This window comes from Marmota monax, unplaced genomic scaffold, assembly GCF_021218885.2.
Source record: "Marmota monax isolate L192 unplaced genomic scaffold, Marmota_monax_Labrador192_F-V1.1 WCK01_AAM20220418_F8-fsc00179, whole genome shotgun sequence".
NCBI classification, from domain to species: Eukaryota; Metazoa; Chordata; class Mammalia; order Rodentia; family Sciuridae; genus Marmota; species Marmota monax.
In genome coordinates, this window is record NW_026695200.1 from 992,401 (window position 1) to 1,015,792 (window position 23,392).

A 23,392-nucleotide genomic window follows, 5' to 3' on the forward strand; every position below is an offset into this window, starting at 1 on the left:
CACATGTGGACTCCAAGAAGTACCTATTACTAAGCTTTGCATTTAAAAATCGATTTAAAAGAAAAAAGCTTTATTGTGGCTTACTGTTTTTGAGGTGTCAGTCTATGTTGGTTGGCCCATTTGCTTTTGGGTCTGTGGTAAAGCAGTACGTCATGGCAGGAGCACATAGAAGAGGAGCTATTTACCTCATGGCAGATGAGAAGCAAAGAGAGAGAGGAAAAGACTGGCATCCCCAAATCTCCTTCTAGGACACTCCCCTAATGAATTAAGACCTCCCACCAGGCCCCACATTTGAAAGGTTCCTCCACTACCCAATCGTGCTAGAAGCTGAGATCTAAGCCTTTAATACATGAGCCTTAGGGACACATTTATGATCCAAATGATAGCAGTAACTTCAAGGACCAACCCTGCAGTTCAGGCAATAGTTCTTCTTAGAGTTTTCAGGGACAACGTTAAAAAATTTTAAATTACTTTAATGCATAAGTTTGATGTTACAGATGCACTGGGTCATGAATGTTTTTCAGAAGTGATATAATCCAATTTCAAAGGCAAGTAGATGTTGTGTTTCCAACTTTGGCCCAAAGAGTGGATTTGTAGTAAAGGGCAGCACATTTTTAGAGCTTATCCCCAGGAGGGAGACGCACAGGATTAATTGGCAAATTTGTGCTTTGATTGCAGAGACCCAGCCTGACCCACGTGGTGGAGTGGATTGATTTTGAGACCCTGGCCCTGCTGTTTGGCATGGTAATTATAGTCCTCCCAGCAGGACATGCCTCCAAGCCTGCTAAAACCTGGGTCCTTCTTTTTTGCTGCTAATCCTATCATTATATTAAAGACACCATGTCTCTTGACAATTAGGGCTTGATTGAGAAGTGTTAATGCAGGTCTAGCTAATTTCTCCTGAGGAGGAATAGAACGATTGGTACTCTGGTTAGTTAGATGGAGAGTTTCAGTCTAAGTCCTATGGAATGATGAAATAACATTTCCATTAGAAAAGTTAGCAAGTTTTTGGAGGTACTACCCTTAAAGAAAAAAAATGGAATATCTTAAATAAATGAACCAGTGGTTAACATTAAATAATGGTTTGGTTATTTGAAAAGTACATTTAATTACATAAGAAAAGGAAGACTTTGTCCCTGAGGAATCATTGGGGCATTTGCTAATTTATCTTATTACTGAATGGCTATTCTGTGCTATGCGCTGCAAGGAATGTCACAAGTCAACTCCTAGGAAAGAAACTTAATACACCAGTAAATTAGTGTGAGACAGGAATCATGACTAATTTAACTAAAATGAATGGAATTTGGCAAGGATCTGGACAACAGCGAGAATGACTCATTTGCTTGTGAACGACCCCTAAACAGCCAAGTGATCTGAAGGAGGGTTCATCCCTCTGGCCTAGAGACTTACTCTGTGTAAAATGGTCACCATTTGCCCTCATTTTCCTTGCTAACATTTTATTCCTCTCCAAACTGGCAGATAAAAGAGAGAATTCTGCTATTCTAAGGCTTCAATGTCACCCAAAGTAGCACTGCTATCCTCTGGGGGTAGGGTGCAGGGAGACAGGCCAATGCTCTGAATTGAGGCTCCATAAAGGATGCAGTATCTGTGTTGGACCCTGAGAAGTACCTAGAGTTTGGGCACCCAGAGAGAAGAAGGGGGCATACTAGATGATGTCTATAAGTGTAAAAAAATAAAATGAATGACATATTTCTCTTCTTATGAAATAGAAAACCTTCCAGTGAGTTCTGACTAATTAAATTCAGAATATTTTTTATTAGCATCTTGATAGTTGTTTTTACCAACTCTTCATTGTCAATAGAAATAAACATGTGAGGGCTGGGGCTGTGGCTCATTGGTAGAGCGCTCACCTTGCATGTATGAGGCTCTGGGTTCCATCCTCAGCACCACATAAAAATAAATAAATAAATAAATAAAATAAAGGTATCATGTCCAACTATAACTAAAAAATAAATATTAAAAAAAAGAAACATATGAGTGTATATTCTGGATTGACCCAGAACTGGGAAGATAATCATTCTAATACAACTGTTCCTACTTGAATGTGTAGATCAAGTTGGTGAGAAAAATCAGTTTACTTACTTTAGAACCCAAAATTAATCCAGTTTTAAAATCTTAAAATACCTAAGTGTTGCTTTTTTTTAATTAGTTTTTTTTTTAATTTATACACGACAGTGGAATGCATTACAATTCTTATTACACATATAGAGCATAATTTTTTCACATCTCTGGCTATATACAAAATATATTCACACCAATTCGTGTCTTCATCCATGTACCTTGGATAATAATGTCCATCATATTCCACCATCATTACTAACCCCATGCCCCCTCCCTTCCCCTCCCACCCCTCTGCCCTATCTAGAGTTTGTCTATTCCTCCCCTGCTCCCCCTCCCTACCCCACTATGAATCAGCCTCCTTATATCAGAGAAAGCATTCAGCATTTGTTTTTTTGGGATTGGTTAACTTAGCATTTATCTTCTCTAACTCCATCCAAGTGTTGCTTTTGTGGATAATGAGGTATGGAAGGTCACCTGGTGCACCCTGTCCTTCTCTGCTTCTAGCTTTAGGACTGAGCAGGTTCCCTCATCTCTCTGATCCCGAGTTTCCTGGTCTATAAAACAGAGATCAGTAATAATGCCTGATATTTGTTTGAGGATTGGAGGGGATGGTGATTGATCTTCAGGACAAGTCCTGGACAAAATATACATATAAAGCCACTAGTAAGTGGCTCCACTCAAGGCGTTTGTAAGTGGGAAAACTAAGAAATGATGGTCTTTCAGCAAGACAGCAAGGAGATTGATTATGTGGCAGTTTTCAGGGGCTAGATCTCAAATTCATAATGACCATCTGACTTTGTTTCAATATTGTGTTTTCTCTTTTTCCCATAGATGATCTTAGTAGCCATATTTTCAGAAACTGGATTTTTTGATTTTTGTGCTGTAAAGGTAGGTGTGATCTTACATTTAATAGATAAGTACTAACTAACATATTTGTTGTTTGGACATTGTACATTTAGTACATTAAAGTATTATTTAAAACAAATATTTAAAAATTTTATCCTCCTTTTCAAAATTGCTTCTGCAAGGCTGGATATAGTTACCTGACTCTGAGCAATGCTTTCAGCTTCTCCATAAATAAATGAAGAAGGAGATGAAGGAAAAGGGTACTCACGTTGAATGTTTGTATAACATTATTTAAATTGGCTGGTGAAAGCTACACATCAAAAATTATTTTGCATATTAGAGTCTCTAAATATTCCAAGCCATCAGCTTCTGATTGCTTTGCTTTTTGGTGAAATAATTTCAATGATTACTTTCTAAATATTGAAGTATACACATTTACTATTTTTAAATTAGGGAAAAACATGTTTGTCTTTTAAAAATCCCTTAAGGATCTTATTTATTTACTTATGTTTTGGTGCAGAGGATTGAATCCAGGGCTTCACACATGCTAAACATTACCACTACCACTTACTCCACCCCAACCCCTTAAAGGTCTTATTTAAAAAAAAAACATATTATTGATATTATTTTTTGATTGGCAAATCATAACTGTACTCATTTTTGAGGTACAATGTGATTTTGTGATGAATGGATACACAAAGTGGCAGGACAAAATCAAGCTAGTTAACGTATCTATCACTTCATTTATCTTTTTTATGGTGAGACATTTGAAATCTACTCTCTTAGTTATTTTGAAATGTATACTACACTATTATTAATTAATTATTGGCTAATTAACTATAGTCAATATGCCTGTGTAGTAGATCTCAAAATGTATTCCTCTATCTTCAACTTTGTACCCTTTGATCAACATCTCCCCAACCCCCTCTCCCAGCCCTTCAATCTCTGGTAAGTCTCATTCTACTCTCTACTTCTATATCAATTTTATCAGATTCCATATTTGAGATCATGTGGTCTTCATCTTTCTGTGCCTGGCTTGTTTCACTTAATGTAATGTCCTTCAGTTCCATCCATGTTGTTGAAAATTACAGGCTTTTTTCCTTTTTTATGTATTAAATAGTATTCTATAATGTATATATCGCCTTTATCCATTCATCTGTTGATGGACACTTAGATTAATCAATATCTTGGCTGTTGTTAATAACTCTTCAGTAAACATACAGATATACATTCCTTTGGATATATGCTCAGTAGTGGGATAACTGGATCATACAGTTGATAGATTTTAGTTTTTTGAGGACCCTCCATCCTATTCTCTATAATGGCTGTACTGATTTACATCTCTACCAACAGTGTATGACTTTCATTTTCTTTACATTTTCTCCAACACTTGTGATTTCTCATTATGACCTTCATTTGCATTTTTAGCTGGAACTTTGGAGAGTTTCACTAGTAGGTTCTGGCATGCAGGATTTGTACTAACTCTAGCATGCATGGTTGGCAAGAGATCTTGCAGGGCCCTACTAATGCAAAGGCTAGTGCTGTCTTGATGTTGCTTTTGTAACTGAAAAACTCTTATAAAAATAATTTATCTAACAAAACACTTTGAAAATTCTGAATAAAAGAACCATGTAGTGATTTTTGTGGTCTTTTTGTACCATATTGTATATACCAGGCATATATCTGGCCTCTTCCTTCTAATACCTTGATAATAAAAGTATTCCTTATGTCTCCAAAGATCAGGGTCACATGGATCCCAAATGTAGCTGTTCAGGATATCTAATCAAAATTATAGATAACATGAAAGGGATTGAATGTTGACATTTTGTAACAAATTAACCATCATAAGGGCACAGTGAAGAGAGAGAATCAAAAAAGAGAGAATGTAGGGTCTTGTGGATTTAGATTGTCCAAGTACTTTAATGGCCACTACCATGTGATCTTAACAGATTTAGGGATTCTAGAGTATAAGTTCTAACCCACCATGCATAGATTATTTGGGTCCCTATTCCTTGGATTCACTTATGAAAAGTCGCACCTATTCTACAAATGCACTGATTCTATCTTATTCCTTCCAACATGTGTGTGCACCCAGGCATACCGACTATCCCGAGGAAGGGTATGGACCATGATCATCATGCTGTGTCTCATTGCTGCCATCCTTTCTGCCTTCTTAGACAATGTCACCACGATGCTCCTCTTTACTCCTGTGACCATAAGGTAAGCAGAGCACTTCTGCTGTGGGGACCATAGCCAGGCTCAGGGCAGGTATGTTCTGGCTGTACCACCTGACCCAAGGCTCCCTTCTTACATCTACAAAAAGACAGGGGCCAGTACCCACCCTTTCACTGAAGCACAACTCACTGCATTCCAGACCAGCCAGCTCTGGCTTTGTGAGACTTAAATGCACTTGACAAGCTGTGGTATTCCCATAGCTGGGTGACAGCAATGTGGTGGGGAGTTGGAAGATGTGGGCATTGCTTTCCAGGAGACTGGGCTGTTATTGAGGACCCTAGACAGTTCTTGTCCATGCACTCCCATTATCATCTTCCACCTGGCTAGCAGTAGTTCACAATTGTGCTGGTATGAGAGCTCTATCCAGGGCTCCGAGGGGCACGTGCCTTGGGGAAGATGAAACGGTCATTGTCTGATTCCTTGTCTGAGGGCTTGGAAGGTAGCAGGACAGACTGGGTTCACCTGAGTTAGGACTTGGCCTAATGGTACTTTGCAGGCAATTTCAGGAAAGAGACATTCAGTCTAATTCAATTCCAACTCTTAATCCCATCTACTTCAATAATTTGACATATATTGAGTGCCACAATATGTTGCCCAGAATCTTCTGCAGCTACAGGTTCAGTTCTGGCCCTTGTGTGAACCCTTTTGCCAAAGTATAGACCTTTTGTTGTATCTACCCTGTATATTCTTTGTTTTAAAGATGGTTCTCCAGCATTTGAGCCCCAGGCTCCCAAACCTGGGTCCTCCCCAGCTTGGACCCATCATGTACTGGTACTTGGCTGGTTCTGGGGATACAGAAAGTGATAGGTAACCCTCAAAGGTCCACAGTGAGGGGAAGCACTAACATTTGTCCTGCTTAGTGACTGGGCATCTTGAATAAGTCACTTCAGCTGCATTGATCTGAGTTGCACCATCAAAGGGATTACTGAGCTAGCAGGATGAAAATTCTGTGAGATAATGGACCTGCTTGGACACAAAGCATGAGACAGAGAAAGTTCAGTCACTAGCAGTGGGCTACTTCCAAGGCTCACGATTAATTCTGGGGGATGCTTTTGGCATTTGAAGAGTGATGTCTCTTAGAGGAGGAGTGAGTTGGGGTCTTAAATGGGGACTGCAGTATTCTGAGACTATCACTTACCTCACCACGGAGATGTGGGTTTGTACCCAGGCTCCTGCAAGTTGGCCACGTTGTGAGAGCCAAGTGCAGATGGGGACTTGGAGTGAGATAGGCTGAATTCTCAGCCTTTCTCTGTAGGATGGGGCAAAGCACCCTTTGGTACTTGGGTTGAGGGTAAATGAGAGATGGAGTGAACATATTTGAAGGGTGTGGTAAATTTTAATATACATTACTGATAATACTGAACTGTGCCTCTTAGACTCTTTAGGGCCCTAAACTGCCCTCCTCCAATCAGCATGAATCTGCTGCCCACCTCAGATTGCTGACTACATCATTTCCCAGATGCGTCAGATTCTAGTACCACTGCACTCTCCCATAGCAGCCTGGGAAAAGTGGGATTCAGGACTGAGGTCCATGGGGCACCCTTTTCCCAGCATCCTCACACAGCCTGGAGAGCCCAGGGGCTTGTTCAGCCTTTCTGGAAATTGTTTTGATCCTTGTTGCTCAGAAATTAGCTTTGTAATTTTTTAAAATCAGGGACTTCATTTTCTAGTCTGAAACCCATGTCTTTCAAGATGTGTTTCACATATTGTTGGGCTTAAGATTCATTATTTATATTATAACGTTATTCGTATTTTAGAGGAGTTGATTGCTTTCTTCTGCCTTTGTCTGGACTGAGAAGTGCTCAGTCCCTAGAGTTCAACAGCGAGGTCCATTTAGATCAGGTGCCATCTCTGTGCTCTGTCTATGTATTATTTTCTTGCTAGAAGGAGATTCTGGTAGCTTCCTCCACTGAGTGTAGCTGCTGACTTGGGTCTGATGCCCATATGTAGAGTCACTCTGAATCCTGGTGGCCAGGATCACTCCTTCTTCAGCATCCATACAGCCTCCGGGCCAGTCTGCCCTCACATCATCAGTGGAGGGGAAGGCTGTGTGGCTGGCTATGCTCTGAGCTGAGGGCAGGAGGTGGTCGGAAAACCTTCAAGTACAGCAGTACCTGTCTCAAGGAGTGAGATCCAGAGCCCAGTTACTACATGACAGAGGGAAAAGAGGATGAACAAGTTTTGGAGGATGCTGTGATGTGCTCTCTGTACTTTCTTTGAGCAATGTTTCTCATCTCTGTGCACAGCACTCACTTGAGGAGTTCTAGAATGCTGCTGGTCCAGGCTCACTCCCACGTATTGGTCTCTGCAGACCAGGCTGTAGAACTTTCAAGGATTATTTATTTATTTTGGCACTGGGGATTGAACCAGGGGCACTAAACCACTTAGCCACATCCTCAGCCCTATTTTGTATTTTATTTAGAGACAGGATCTCACTGAGTTGCTTCAGGCCTCACTAAGTTGCTGAGACTGGCTTTGAACTTGAGATCCTCGTGTCTCAGCCTCCTGAATGGTTGGAATTATAGGCATACATCACCACACCCAGCAACTTTTGAGGATTCTAAGACAATCTAGTGCAGCCATGATGGAGAACTTTCTTCTCTAGGGAAAAAGTCAGTAATCAGTAGTTAAAGGGAAGGACTGAGAGGAAACCTTGGGGTCTTAGCATCTGTGAAGGGGAGGCAGGTACAGGACTAGGTGAGCAGGCTTAGTGTGAGCACTGGTGATTTCTGCATTGACCCCTGCCCCTGACTCAGAGGGTTTTGGTGGCCAGTGCCCATCTGCCTGTGCTGGGCCTTGCCTTTCACTGGGAGCTTGCACACAGGAGACTGTGCTCCATCTAGACTTGTGGGGGTGGAGAAGGGTTACATCAGGACACTGATGGTTCAGAGGATGATGGGTTAATTCAGAAGAAATGTCATTTTCAGAATCAGCTGCAGCCCCAGGGTATTATTGTAGTTGAGTCCCCAACCCCCACACTGCCCTCTCATAAATGTGTGTGCTTTCTAGGTTTAAGCCAGTACTTTACATATATCTGGGCTTCACATGGGCCCTTTATGATGTAAATAGTGGGACTACTTTCATTTTCCTCCATTTATGATAGATTATGTGAGGTGCTCAACCTTGATCCAAGGCAAGTGCTGATTGCAGAGGTGATCTTCACAAACATTGGAGGAGCTGCCACTGCCATCGGGGACCCACCAAATGTCATTATTGTTTCCAACCAAGAATTGAGGAAGATGGTATGTACCAGTATATTAGGGTTACTTTCAATAAATGCAGAACTAAACTCACTTAGCCCTCTGACTAGTGTTTTAGAAACCTTTATTAACCTTTATTAGAAATCAAGATCCTCTGTATTACCTCTTTATAGTAAATGCTTTTAGATGTCTTGTGGGTGGGACGTAAGGAGACAGAGATGAATTGCCTTCATTCTCGATCTCCTAAGTTTTTGAAGAAATGATTGGATAACATAGTCATAATATGTTGTATTAATTACATCAATAGGAATGGAGGTTTAACTAGTATTAAGAACAAAATGGCCTGTCATCTTTTACAGGAGATATGTGATTTCCTTCTCAACTGAGGTAGATAAATTTATTGAAGAACTTAAACTTTTTTTAAGGGTCAGAACGTGAAGGCCTTAGAAGTTCTTTGAAAACCCCTATAGCTATTTTTTTCCACATTTTTAATTGGTGCATTATAGTTGTACTAAATAGATGGATTTGTTATTACATATTCATACATGCACACAATATAAGAATATAATTTGGCCAATATCATTCCCCATTATAGTTCCCCTTCCCCTCCTCTCCTCCCACCCCATGACCCCTTTCCCCTACTCTGTTGATCTCTCTGATTTTCATGAGATCCTCCCCACTTTTCTTGTCCTTTTTCCTCTGTAGCTTCCACATATGAGAGAAGACATATGACTCCTGACCTTCTAAGTTCTACTTATTTTACTTAACATAATGTTTTCAAGTTCCATCCATTTTCCTGAAAGTGACATAAATAAAAATTATAGCTAAATACAATTCTCTTTATAGCTAAATACAACTCTAATGTGTATGTATACCACATTACCTACATCTATTCATCTGTTGATGGACACCAGTTCCATAGTTGGGCTATTGTGAATTGTGTTGCTATAAATGTGGGTATGTATGTATCATTATAGTATGATGGCTTTAATTCTTAAGGATAAATACCAAAGAGTGGTATAGCTGGGTCATATGGTGTTCCATGCCTAGTCTTATATGTATAGTCAGCTATATATATATATATATATATATATATATATATATTTCTGACCTTCAGTTTTTATTTAAATATAGTAAACTTTTAATAGAATAAACAAAAATCCTCTACACAGCAAATATTTTACATAAATGTAACATGCATGCCTATTTCACAATTAAGCAAAATGGACTTTTAGGCACAAGATTTAAAAAATCATGAAAGAATGAGACATGAACGTAAGATAGAAATAACAGAGGCAACAGAAACATACATTACTTAACACCTCAGTTGGTCTTATCTTCCAACCTACTAATTGAAGCCTGAGTTTCAGGAATCCTATGTTCTTAACTGGAAATATCTAGTTTGGTTGTACCTAACATATATCCCCATAACAAATAATTATCTTTCAAAATAATCTAATAAATATATCATTCACACACATATGTACACACACACACACACACACATACACACACACACACATACACACACATTCTGCTGAACTATCCTCTCAAATAGGGAAGTAAGAATTTTGGGATTTTTACATAGAAAAATTAATTCTGCTACAGAAATACAACAATGAGTGGCATTATTAGAAGTCTCTAGTTCATTTGTATTACTTTTCCCTAAATCACCTTTTTACTAAGTCTTGCCATGGCTCCTCAGACACTCCTGACTTAATCTTTTCATCCTGCCTAAATGACCCACAGTAGAGATGCTTTATAGAGAAAAGGAGACTTAACAATTCAGTTAGAAACTTCAGCATGGGTATCGTACAGTCAGCTTAGTCCAAATGCCTGGGACAATTTCTTTATGTCTGTTTTCTTGGGTTTTATTGGTTAGTTTTCTCTGTTTACTCCCCTACCAGCCTATAAGCACCTGAACAGCCTGTGATGACAGTCCCTGATTTTAGGGAGATCACACCAATCAGAGTTCAAGCAGGATAAAGGTCTGTTTGAACATGCAGGGCACTTCACATGGGGTGAGGCAAGCAGAGGAAGAGTCCATGAAGATGGTGCCTACAGAACCTCAGAAGTGGGGTCTGGGATTGGGGAGAGGAGCAGGAGAGTTAGAGAAGAGAGAGGCAGGAAGAAAAAAAATCCAGTTTGACTGGCAAGAGGATACTTGTGAGAAGTCATCTGTGAGAACGTGTTCTCAAAAGAGAAAAGCTTCCTTATTCTGGCGGGTAAAGTTGGGGGTGTGGGTGGTGCAGAAGCACTGAAGGCTTTGCACAGGGAACAAAACCCAGAGCTATGCTGGAGAATCACTACACAGTGCTGGGTGGGACAGATGACAGAGGAGAGGGCAGTAGCTCAGAAAGCTTCACTCACCAAGCCCAGTGCTACATGCAAGTATTTCCCATAGAGACAAGTGTCAACATGCCCCAAACCACACAGTTCTGTATACATAAATCAAGGCTTTTGGACAAAAAGTAGTGGAGAGGGGACTTAAACAGATATTTTTAGTTTAAGTTCTTAGAGCCTGTCCCAGTTTGAGCAAGTTAAGAGCAGTGAAGCAATTCTCATATCCCCCAGTAACAATTCAATTCTCCCAATCATGACCATCACCTTCCCTGAACTGTCATCACCAAGTAATTATAAAGCAATAATCATTTCACTACAGCTAAGTTCCTACCTGCCACTCAATCCCCTGAGCCCTCATGAAAGGCTGAAACCCCACCACAAGATACTAGGCACATGTATTGCCTATACTTGGGCAGAGTGGTGTGGGCATGCTGCTGGGTAACAGCTTCTTGTCCCACCTTCAGCCCACTGGAGTCATGGTGTGGATAAAACAGTTGACATATAAGGTACAACTCTGACCAAAGCCCCCATCAGGGCCATCCTTTCTTCTCTGGGTCCAGACTGCATCCCTCCACTAGCTAGGGAGGGAGAGTTCATTTGAGTAGAGGAACTCAAGGAAGGAAAACCATTGTCTTGAAGCTCACTGATAGAAAACTTCTTAGGACACAGTCTTTCAAACTACTAGTCTTTTGATTCTATAATTACTAATAAATATTTTCTTTGTACACTAAAATAAAAAGCATTTATTTTAAAGAGAACAGGTATAACTTTATATATCTTAAAGAGTTAAAATTAAAACTTTATCATTAATTTTCACTTATTATTTTTTCATCATTAGAATTTTCTAGATTTCCCTTCTCTGAGGTATCAGTAAAATGCTTCCACATTTGGTATGATTTACTGTAGACGATGTTGTGTGTATGTATTCCTGTGAAGTGCATCAGTATGTTTGTGTGTGTGTGTGTGTGTGTGCGCGTGCCATCTTCCTTAAGTGTATTTAAACTGCTAAGAATTCATGGCTCTAAGGTATTGATGGCCACATTGAAGACCCCCCATGTTATAGAGATTCTGGGTATAATTTGGATGCTGTGGTGAAAGTCTGTAATCCTGGTTGCCCTGGGGAGCTTCCTCGAAGCACACCACTAGTCCCGAGTGTGAGCTGAGTTGTCATGTGGCCATGAACATATCATCTTGGAACATATCAGAAGGTAACAGAGCCTTGTCATCTATTCTAGGGTCAACTATCAGCCAGGATAGGCCTGGGAATACACATGGGAAAGAACTATCTTCAGAAAAAGAGTATTTGTTTAATTTTTATTCTACAGTAATATTTTTTTGTACAAAATAGAAACCACAAACACACATGTACTCATGCATACACAAATAAAAGCTGTCATAATTCTGCCACTCAGAGACAAATTCTCTTAGTATTTTGATGCAATTAATCTTCTAGAATACTTGTATGTGGATGTTTTGAATAAATAACATAGCTTCTGCTCTGGCCAAGATGGAGTAATAGGGACTGGGTTTCCTCTCTTGCCTGGGACAACCAACCAATCAAACCAACCAACCAAACAAACAAACAAATGAACAAAACTCCAAACGAAAACCAAACAGCATACCAGTGGCAATAGTAATTAAGACACTGAACACTAGACCAAAAATGGATAGCAATCCCCATGATATGGGAAATGAGATTAAGCCAGATGATTCCTCTGGCTCACTGCTTGAGAATTTCCAGGGTGTATTGCAGGGAGGAAGAAACCACATGGAGCTCACTCAGCTCCCTGAGTTGATAGGATGGAACTGACAGTCTGGGGAGACCAAGGCAGCTGGAATTTGCAAGACAAAGGACCAGAGAGGACAGTGCTGCTTAGAGAGAGAACCACAGAGACCTTCAGAGAGTCTCCCTTGAGAATGCAGTAGTGTTCATACCAGTCCATGTATGTGAGGAAACCACCTGATGTCAGGGGAAGCACAACCCAGAAGGATTAGAAGTAAGAGTCCTTGACATACCAGGGACAGGAATAGTCTCTATTCCTGCCAGGCAGGTTGGAACCTTGTAATTCATAGGGCACATTGTAGGCTACTCAGTAGGGTCTTGCCTCTGGAATTACTCCTTGTGGGGAGTGAAGATGGCTGGATATGGCTCTGATTCCACCTAATAAATCTTAAAATCAAGACCTGAAAGAATCAAGCTTTCTATATAGTTTAACAGACTCCAGAACAGACCTCAAAGATATTTGAAGGATACAAAAACATTCAACAGTGTATAAAGCAAAATCACAATATGTGGCATATCATCAAGGATTACCAGGCATATAAAGAAGCAAGAAAAAATGACGTATGATAAGAAGAATATGAACCGTTGAAGTCAACCTTGAGTAGACACAGGTGTGAGAATGTGCAAACAAGGACATTAAAACTGTTATGATAAATGCATTACAGATGTCCACTAAGTGGAAACATTAAAGACATGTTTTAAAAAGCCAAAATCAAGCTTCTAGAGATAAAACTTAAAATATCTGTAATAGAAATATACTTGTTGGGATTAACGGCAGCATAGCAGAAGAAAAGATTAGTGAACTTGAAGACACAGATCCAACATGAAAAAGACTGAAAAGATAGTAATGAAAAAATGAAAAGTGTCCTTGGAAAACTTCAGTAGCCTAACACATATATAGTTCTAATCTTTAAAGGATAGGGGAAACAAAAGAGGGAGAGGGAGAGGGAAAATGAGAGGAAGAGAGACAGGGAGAAAGACAGCACAGGCTAGCTCTGTGGTGTCTCTTGTAAGGGCACCAGCATGTGGGCCCCAGCCTCATGAACTCATCTCAACCAAATCACCTCAGAAAGACTCTGTCTGCAAATAGCATCACATTGGGAATTAGGGCCTCAGCATAAGAATTTGACAGGGGAACACAATTCAGTCTAGAGCAAATTTGAACTGAATTATAGTAGAAACAGAACATAAAAATTCGAAGGGTTTCTTTAAAGGAGGAGTCAGCAATTTTTTTCTTAAAAGGCCATATAGTTAATATTATAGGCATTTGGGCCAAATGAAAAATAATGATGAAACTTAGCAGAGGGAGGGATTATACTAAAGGAAAATTTAATCAGAGGAGAAACCAAGTCACATAAATACCAAAAATAAACAAAAATGGCTGAAAATACAAATCATGTCTCAATAATAACCCTGAAATTACTCAGTTCTGCTAATATGGCATAAGAGCAGCCACAGACAACACATAGAAGAAGGGACATGGCTGTATCCAGCCTGCAAATGGTGATTTAGTGGTCCTTGCTCTAATGCAGTCTCTAAAGGGAAATTTATACCCTGAGACACCTAAATCAAGAAAAGATGAGACAAAACTGCCCGCACCAGCCTGCGTGGGACTCAGACTCTCAGTAGGCCCGGCCCACCCCTCCCTTGGTGGGGTAGACACCCACCAGAGCCTAGCCTCTGGTGCAGGACCGCCCCTTCCGACCACCAGACTACTGAGGGAGGTCAAGCCCAGAGCCCAGATCCACCCACACTAACTTGTGCAGGACCCAGATCCAGGATGCAGTAGCGTACATTGAGGAAAACCAGCAGGGTCTGTCAGCCCAACATCAAGGTGAGGTATAGACAATCTGCACAGGTACTACAAGAATATAGGGAAGAAACTGTAATATCTCAGATCCACACTGCAAGAAAGGAAGACACATAGACAACATGAAAAAACATGGGAGGAAAGTGCCCCAAACAAACCAAAACACTATAATAACAGAACCCATGGACAGCGAAGTTGATGAAATATCAGAGAAGAAGTTCAGAAGGTTCATAATGAAAATGATCTGTGAATTAAAGAATGACCTAAGTGAACAAATACAGGCAAAAATTGATCACTCCAACAATGAGATAAGAGAGCAAATTCAGATAGCAAAAGATTACTTCAAGAGAGAGATAGAGACTCTGAAAAAAAAAGTCAGAAATCCTTGAAATGAAGGATACAATAAATCAAATAAAACACTCAATAGAAAGCATAACCAACAGACTAAATCACTTGGAAGAAAGAATGTCAGATAATGAAGACAAAGTATACAATCTGGAAAATAAAGTGGATCACACAGTGAAGATAGTTAGAAACCATGAACAGAACATCCAAGAATTATGGGACAGCATCAAAAGACCAAATCTAAGAGTTATTGGGGTAGAAGAAGGCACAGAGTTTCAAACCAAAGGAATGCACAATCTCTTCAATGAGATAACATCAGAAAATTTCCCAAACATTAAGAACGAATTGGAAAACCAAATACAAGAGGCTTACAGGACACCAAGTGTACAAAATTACAACAGATCTACACTAAGGCACATTATAATGAAAATGCCTAGCATACAGAATAAGGATAGAATATTAAAAGTTTCAAGAGAGAGGAATAAGATCACATATAGGGGGAGACCAATTTGTATCTCAGCAGATTTTTCAATCCAGACCCTCAAAGTCAGGAGATCATGGAACAACATATACCAAGCTCTGAAAGAAAATAAATGTCAACCAAAAATCTATATCCAGAAAAACTAAGTGTTAGATTTGATGATGAAATAAGAACCTTCCGTAATAAACAAAAGTTAAAAGAATTTACAACTAGAAAGCCTGCACTACAGAATATCCTCAGCAAAATATTCCAAAAAGAGGAAGTGAAAAACAATGATGGAAATTAGCAGAGGGAGGGATTACGCTAAAGAAAAATTTAATCAGAGGAGAAACCAAGTCACATAAATACCAAAAAGAAACAAAAATGACTAAAAATACAAATGATGTCTCAATAATAACCCTGAAGGTTAATGGCCTAAACTCACCAATCAAAAGACATAGACTAGCAGATTGGATCAAAATAAAAGACATAACAATATTCTGCCTCAAAAAGACTCATAGAAAAAGATATCCAGAGACTGAAGGTGAAGGGAGGGTTGGGAAAAATCATACCACTCACATGGACAGTAGAAGCAAGCATGGGTTTTCATCCTCATATCAAATAAAGTAGACTTCAAACTAAAGTCATTCAAAAAGGATAAAGAAGGACACTACATACTGCTCAAGGGAACCATACACCAACAAGACTTAACAATCATAAATATATATGCCCCAAACAATGGAGCATCTACGTTCATCAAACTCTTCTCAAGTTCAAGAGTCAAATAGGTTACAACACAATAATTTTGGGTGACTTTAACACACCTTTTCCATCACTAGACAGATTTTCCAAACAAAAGCTGAACAAAGAAAATATAGAACTCAATAGAACAATCAATAACTTAGACCTAACTGACATATATAGAATATTTCATCCTTCAACGAGAATAATACACTTTCTTCTCAGCAGCACATGGATCCTTCTCTAAAATAGACCATATACTATGACACAAAGCAACTCCTAGCAAATATAAAAAAGTAGAGATACTACCCTGCATTCTATCAGATCATAATGGAATGAAATTAGAAATCAATGATTAAATAAGAAATAAAATCCACTCCAATGCCTGGAGATTAAATAATGTGCTATTTAATGAACAATGGGTTGCAGAAGACATTAGGGAGGAGATTAAAAAATTTTAAAGGTTAATGAGAATACAGATACAAAATATCAAAATCTCTGGGACACTATCAAAGCAGTTCTAAGAGGAAAGTTCATTGCATGGAATTCATTCCTTAAAAGAAGAAAAAGTCCACAAATATATGACTTAACACTACATCTCAAAGCCCTAGAAAAAGAAGAACAAATCAACACCAAAATCAGTAGAAGACAGGAAATAATTAAAATCAGAGCTGAAATCAATGAAATTGAAACAAAAGAAATAATTAAAAAAATATAGAACACAAAGTTGGTTCTTTGAAAAAACAAATAAAATTGTCAGACCTTTAGCCATGCTAACAAAGAGAAGGAGAGAGAAAAATTAAATCACTAACATACATGATGAAAAAGGCAACATCACAACAGACACTACAGAAATACAGAAAATAATTAGAAATTATTTTGAAAACTTGTACTCCATTCAAATAGAAAATATCGAAGGCATCAACAAATTTCTAGAGTCATATAATTTGCCCAAATTAAATCAGGATGATATACATAATTTAAAAAGATCAATTTCAAGTGACAAAATAACAGACACCATCAAAAGCCTACCAACCGGCAAGCACCGCACTCAGGGCTGAATTCTGGGTTCGAGACGGGGAAGGAAGCGGTCCATCTCGGTTCTCCACACCGGTCAGACCACAGAGGAGGCCAGCAGCCACCATGTTGGTAAACTGACGTCACCACACCTGTTTTTGACTGACCGCAGCTCATTCAGCCATAGAACAGGTAATTTCAGGCTGCAATTCGCCTGCGGCTTGCAGACAGATTGCTAGGGTTCAGCGCCTGGGGGCTTCTTAAAATCTGATCTTATCGGAGTGAACACGGAGCGCGGGGCGGCCAAGTCCCGGCTCCCGGAACCGTCCCGGAACCGCCCTGGCTCCGGGCTGCGGAGCCTGCGGAGGCTGCTTCTTGGACCCTGCTAATATCAGAGCAAACACGAAACACCAAGAAGGCGAATTCCAGCTCCCGGAACTGAGCCCGCGGGGACTGCTTCTTGGAGCTTACACTTATAGGAGCTTACACCGAGCACAGAGCGGCCGAGTTCCGGCTCCCGGAACCGTCCCGGAACCGCCCTGGCTCAGGGCTGCGGAGCCCGCGGAGGCTGCTTCTTGGACCCTGCTACTATCAGAGCATACACCAAACACTAAGCGGCCGAATTCCGGCTCCCGGAACTGAGCCCGCGGGGGCTGCTTCTTGGAGCCTACACTTATAGGAGCTTACACCGAGCACGGAGCGGCCGAGTTCCGGCTCCCGGAACTTCCCTGGACCGGGGCTAGGAGCCCGCGGAAACTGTGTCTCGGTCCGGGTCCTGCTGAGGGCAGGTCAGGACTCACCCATTGCTTGGGTTGCCTGGCAAGGGGAACGAAATGCTGCCATTCGCATAGGATACCAACATGGCAGAGATCTGATGTCAGCAGAAAGCGGTGGAGGAGAGATCTTCATCAATACCAGCGGTGACATAAGCAGTTGGTCTTCTGGTAAGGGGGGTGAGGCTCAGTCACCCGAGTCTCCTCAATTTGTCCTCGAGCCGGAGGGAAGGAGCCGGGCCGCCGCCAGCCCTCGGAGCAGGCCCAGCGGCTCGCCAGCGTGGTGACCGCGTGACCCCAATTGGAGAGGGGGCGGAGCGGAGCCGCCACCCACACCCGCCAGGTGGGCAGACCCACGACCCAGTAGTACATGGGCGTGGTAGGAGGGGCAGGGCAGAGCCGCCCTTCGCGCTTGCAAGGTAAACAGACCTGTGACAGCCTGGCGGGTCAGGCCCAGTGGCCTGCCAGTGTGGTACACACGTCACCCCAACTCGAGTAGGGGCAGAGCAGATCCTTATCCCACGCCCGGATCAGGCCCTGCCGGTGTGGTGGTCACGTGACCCCAATTGGAGTGGGGGTGGAGCGGAACCGCCACCCGTGCCCGCAGGGTGAGCAGACCAGTGATCAACCTGCAGATCAGGCCCAGGGGTCCGCAGGCGTGGTAGGAGGGGCAGGGCAGATCCGCCGCCCGCGCCTTCAAGGTAGGCAGACCTACAACAGACCGGCGGATCAGGCCCAGGACCCTGCCGGCGGGGTACAAACACCACCCTAATTGGAGTAGTGACAGAGCAGAGTCGCCCCCCTTGCCAGGAACAGACCCAGCATCCTGCAGGCGGGGTAGTCACGACACCCCAATTGGAGTAGGGGCAAAGCAGAGCCTCCACTCGTGCCCGAAAGGTGGGCAGATCTGCGACCGACCAGCAGGACAGGCCCAGTGGCCTGCTGGTACGACAGACACGTCACCCCAATTGGAGTAGGGGCAGAACAGAGCCGCCACCAGCTCCCAGAACAGGCCCAGTGACCTGCCGGCGTGGTAGCCACGACACCCCAATTGGAATAAGGAGAGAGCAGAGCCGCCGCCCGCACCTGCAGGAAAGATACGCAAGCAGTATGAAAAGACAAGGAAAGAAAGGACCACAAGCAATGCAGGTCAACGCAACTTTAGAAGAGGTAACAGCTGCAGCAGATGGAATGTCAGATAAAGAATTCAGGATATACATGCTTCAGATGATCTGGAGTATCAAGGAAGACATTAAACAGCAAAATCAGACAATGAAAGATCACTTCGACAACGAATTACGCAAACAAATCCAGGAAGCAAAGGATCAACTATACAGGGAGATAGAGGTTATAAAAACAAGCAATCAGAAATCCTAGAAATGCAGGAAGCAATAAACCAACTTAAAAACTCAATGGAGAATACTACCAACAGAGTAGAACACTTAGAAGATAGAACATCAGACAATGAAGACAAAGTATTTCAACTGGAAAAGAACATATACAGCTCAGCAAGACTGTTAAGAAACCATGAGCAGAACATCCAAGAAATATGGGATAACATTAAGAGACCAAACTTAAGAGTCATTGGGATACAGGAAGGTACAGAGCTCCAAACCAAAGGAATGAGCAGTCTATTCCATGAAATAATACAAGAAAACTTCCCAGACTTGAAGAATGAGACAGAATCCCAAATCCTAGAAGCCTACAGGACGCCGAATGTGCAAAATCATAAGAGATCCACACCTAGACACATTATAATGAAGATGCCCAACATACAGAATAAGGAGAGAATTTTAAAAGCTACAAGAGAAAGGAAGCAGATTACATTTAGGGGCAAGCCAATCAGGATAACAGCTGATCTTTCAACACAGACTCTGAAAGCTAGAAGATCCTGGAATAACATATTTCAAACACTGAAAGATAATGGGTTCCAACCAAGAATTGTGTATCCAGCGAAATTAAGCTTCAGGATGGAGAATGAAATTAAAACCTTCCACGATAAACAAAAGTTTAAAGAATTCGCAGCTAGAAAACCATCTCTTCAAAACATCCTAGCCAAAGTATTACAGGAAGAGGAAATGGAAAATAACAATGAAAACCAACAGTGGGAGGTAGGACAGTAAAGGGGGGGGGGAAACAATCAAAGAGGAAAACAAACAATGTTTAGTAACAGAAATAAACAAATATGGCTGGAAGAACAACCCATATCTCAATAATAACCCTAAATGTTAATGGCTTAAACTCACCAATCAAGAGACACAGGCTAGTAGAATGGATCACAAAACAAGACCCAACAATATGCTGCCTACAGGAGACGCATTTGATAGGAAAAGACATACATAGGCTGAAGGTGAAAGGTTGGGAAAAATCATATCACTCATATGGACTTCGGAAACAAGCAGGCGTGTCCATACTCATATCAAATAAAATAGATTTCAAGCCAAAGTTAATCAAAAGAGATAAAGAGGGACACTACATACTGCTTAAGGGAACCATACACCAACAAGACATAACAATCATAAATATTTATGCCCCAAACAATGGTGCAGCTATGTTCGTCAAACAAACTCTTCTCAAGTTCAAGAGTCTAATAGACCACCACACCATAATCATGGGAGACTTCAACACACCTCTCTCGCCACTGGACAGATCTTCCAAACAAAAGTTGAATAAGGAAACTATAGAACTCAATAACACTATTAATAACCTAGACCTAATTGACATATATAGAGTATACCACCCAACATCAAGCAGTTACACTTTTTTCTCAGCAGCACATGGATCCTTCTCAAAAATAGATCATATATTATGTCACAGGGCAACTCTTAGACAATATAAAGGAGTAGAGATATTACCATGCATCTTATCTGATCATAATGGAATGAAACTGAAAATCAACGATAAAAGAAGGAAGGAAAAAGCATACATCAATTGGAGAATGAACAATAGGTTACTGAATGATCAATGGGTTATAGAAGACATCAAGGAGGAAATTAAAAAATTCTTAGAGATAAATGAAAACACAGACACAACATATCGGAATCTATGGGACACATTGAAAGCAGTTCTAAGAGGAAAATTCATTGCTTGGAGTTCATTCCTTAAAAAAAGAAAAAACCAACAAATAAATGATCTCATACTTCATCTCAAAATCCTTGAAAAAGAAGAGCAAAACAACAGCAAAAGAAGTAGAAGGCAAGAAATAATTAAAATCAGAGCTGAAATTAATGAAATCGAAACAAAAGAAACAATTGAAAAAATTGACAAAACTAAAAGTTGGTTCTTTGAAAAAATAAACAAAATCGACAGACCCTTAGCGATGCTAGTGAAGAGAAGAAGAGAGAGAACTCAAATTACTAGCATACGGGATGAAAAAGGCAATATCACAACAGACACTTCAGAAATACAGAAGATAATCAAAAACTATTTTGAATCCTTATACTCCAATAAATTAGAAGATAGTGAAGGCATAGATAAATTTCTTAAGTCATATGATCTGCCCAGATTGAGTCAGGAGGATATAGAAAACCTAAACAGACCAATATCAATTGAGGAGATAGAAGAAACCATCAAAAGACTACCAACTAAGAAAAGCCCAGGTCCCGATGGGTATACAGCAGAATTTTACAAAACCTTTAAAGAAGAACTAATACCAATACTTTTCAAGCTACTTCAGGAAATAGAAAAGGAGGGAGAACTTCCAAATTCATTCTATGAGGCCAACATCACCCTGATACCTAAACCAGACAAAGACACTTCAAAGAAAGAAAACTACAGACCAATATCTCTAATGAACCTAGATGCAAAAATCCTCAATAAAATTCTGGCGAATCGGATACAAAAACATATAAAAAAAATTGTACACCATGATCAAGTAGGATTCATCCCTGGGATGCAAGGCTGGTTCAATATACGGAAATCAATAAATGTTATTCACCACATCAATAGACTTAAAAATAAGAACCATATGATCATCTCGATAGATGCGGAAAAAGCATTTGACAAAGTACAGCATCCCTTTATGTTCAAAACTCTAGAAAAACTAGGGATAACAGGAACATACCTCAATATTGTAAAAGCAATCTATGCTAAGCCTCAGGCTAGCATTATTCTGAATGGAGAAAAACTGAAGGCATTCCCTCTAAAATCTGGAACAAGACAGGGATGCCCTCTCTCTCCACTTCTCTTCAACATAGTTCTCGAAACACTGGCCAGAGCAATTAGACAGACGAAAGAAATTAAAGGCATAAAAATAGGAAAAGAAGAAATTAAATTATCACTATTTGCAGATGATATGATTCTATATCTAGCAGACCCAAAAGGCTCTACAAAGAAACTATTAGAGCTAATAAATGAATTCAGCAAAGTGGCAGGATTTAAAATCAACACGCATAAATCAAAGGCATTCCTGTATATCAGCGACAAATCCTCTGAAATGGAAATGAGGACAACCACTCCATTCAAAATATCTTCAAAAAAAATAAAATACTTGGGAATCAACCTAACAAAAGAGGTGAAAGACTTATACAATGAAAACTACAGAACCCTAAAGAGAGAAATAGAAGAAGATCTTAGAAGATGGAAAAATATACCCTGTTCATGGATAGGCAGAACTAACATCATCAAAATGGCGATATTACCAAAAGTTCTCTATAGGTTTAATGCAATGCCAATCAAAATCCCAATGGTATTTCTTGTAGAAATAGAGAAAGCAATCATGAAATTCATATGGAAAAATAAAAGACCCAGAATTGCAAAAACAATGCTAAGCAAGAAGTGTGAATCAGGCGGTATAGCGATACCAGACTTCAAACTATACTACAGAGCAATAGTAACAAAAACAGCATGGTACTGGTACCAAAACAGGCGTGTGGACCAATGGTACAGAATAGAGGACACAGAAACCAATCCACAAAACTACAACTATCTTATATTTGATAAAGGGGCTAAAAGCATGCAATGGAGGAAGGATAGCATCTTCAACAAATGGTGCTGGGAAAACTGGAAATCCATATGCAACAAAATGAAACTGAATCCCTTTCTCTCGCCATGCACAAAAGTGAATTCAAAATGGATCAAGGAACTTGATATCAAATCAGAGACGCGCCGTCTGATAGAAGAAAAAGTTGGCTACGATCTACAGTCGGTGGGGTCGGGCTCCAAATTCCTCAATAGGACACCCATAGCACAAAAGTTAATAACTAGAATCAACAAATGGGACTTACTCAAACTAAGAAGTTTTTTCTCAGCAAAAGAAACAATAAGAGAGGTAAATAGGGACCCTACATCCTGGGAACAAATCTTTACTCCTCACACTTCAGATAGAGCCCTAATATCCAGAGTATACAAAGAACTCAAAAAATTAGACAATAAGAGAACAAACAACCCAATCAACAAATGGGCCAAGGACCTGAACAGACACTTCACAGAGGAGGACATACAGTCAATCAACAAGTACATGAAAAAATGCTCAACATCTCTAGCTGTCAGAGAAATGCAAATCAAAACCACCCTAAGATACCATCTCACTCCAGTAAGATTGGCAGCCATTAGGAAGTCAAACAACAACAAGTGCTGGCGAGGATGTGGGGAAAAGGGTACACTTGTACATTGCTGGTGGGACTGCAGATTGGTGCAGCCAATTTGGAAAGCAGTATGGAGATTTCTTGGAAAGCTGGGAATGGAGCCACCATTTGACCCAGCTATTCCCCTTCTTGGTCTATTCCCTAAAGACCTAAAAAGAGCATGCTACAGGGA

General features: G+C 40.5%; 1 protein-coding gene across 1 annotated transcript in view; it reads left to right on the forward strand.

The window, feature by feature from the left end:
* The window catches only part of Oca2 (OCA2 melanosomal transmembrane protein), a 364,658-nt gene that overhangs the window by 140,495 nt on the left and 200,771 nt on the right, over positions 1-23,392 (forward strand). The window contains exons 11-14 of the mRNA XM_046428817.1: positions 679-744; positions 2,914-2,970; positions 5,024-5,148; positions 8,267-8,405. Of these exons, the coding sequence (XP_046284773.1) occupies positions 679-744; positions 2,914-2,970; positions 5,024-5,148; positions 8,267-8,405 (387 nt within the window). The remainder of the gene's footprint in view (positions 1-678; positions 745-2,913; positions 2,971-5,023; positions 5,149-8,266; positions 8,406-23,392) is intronic.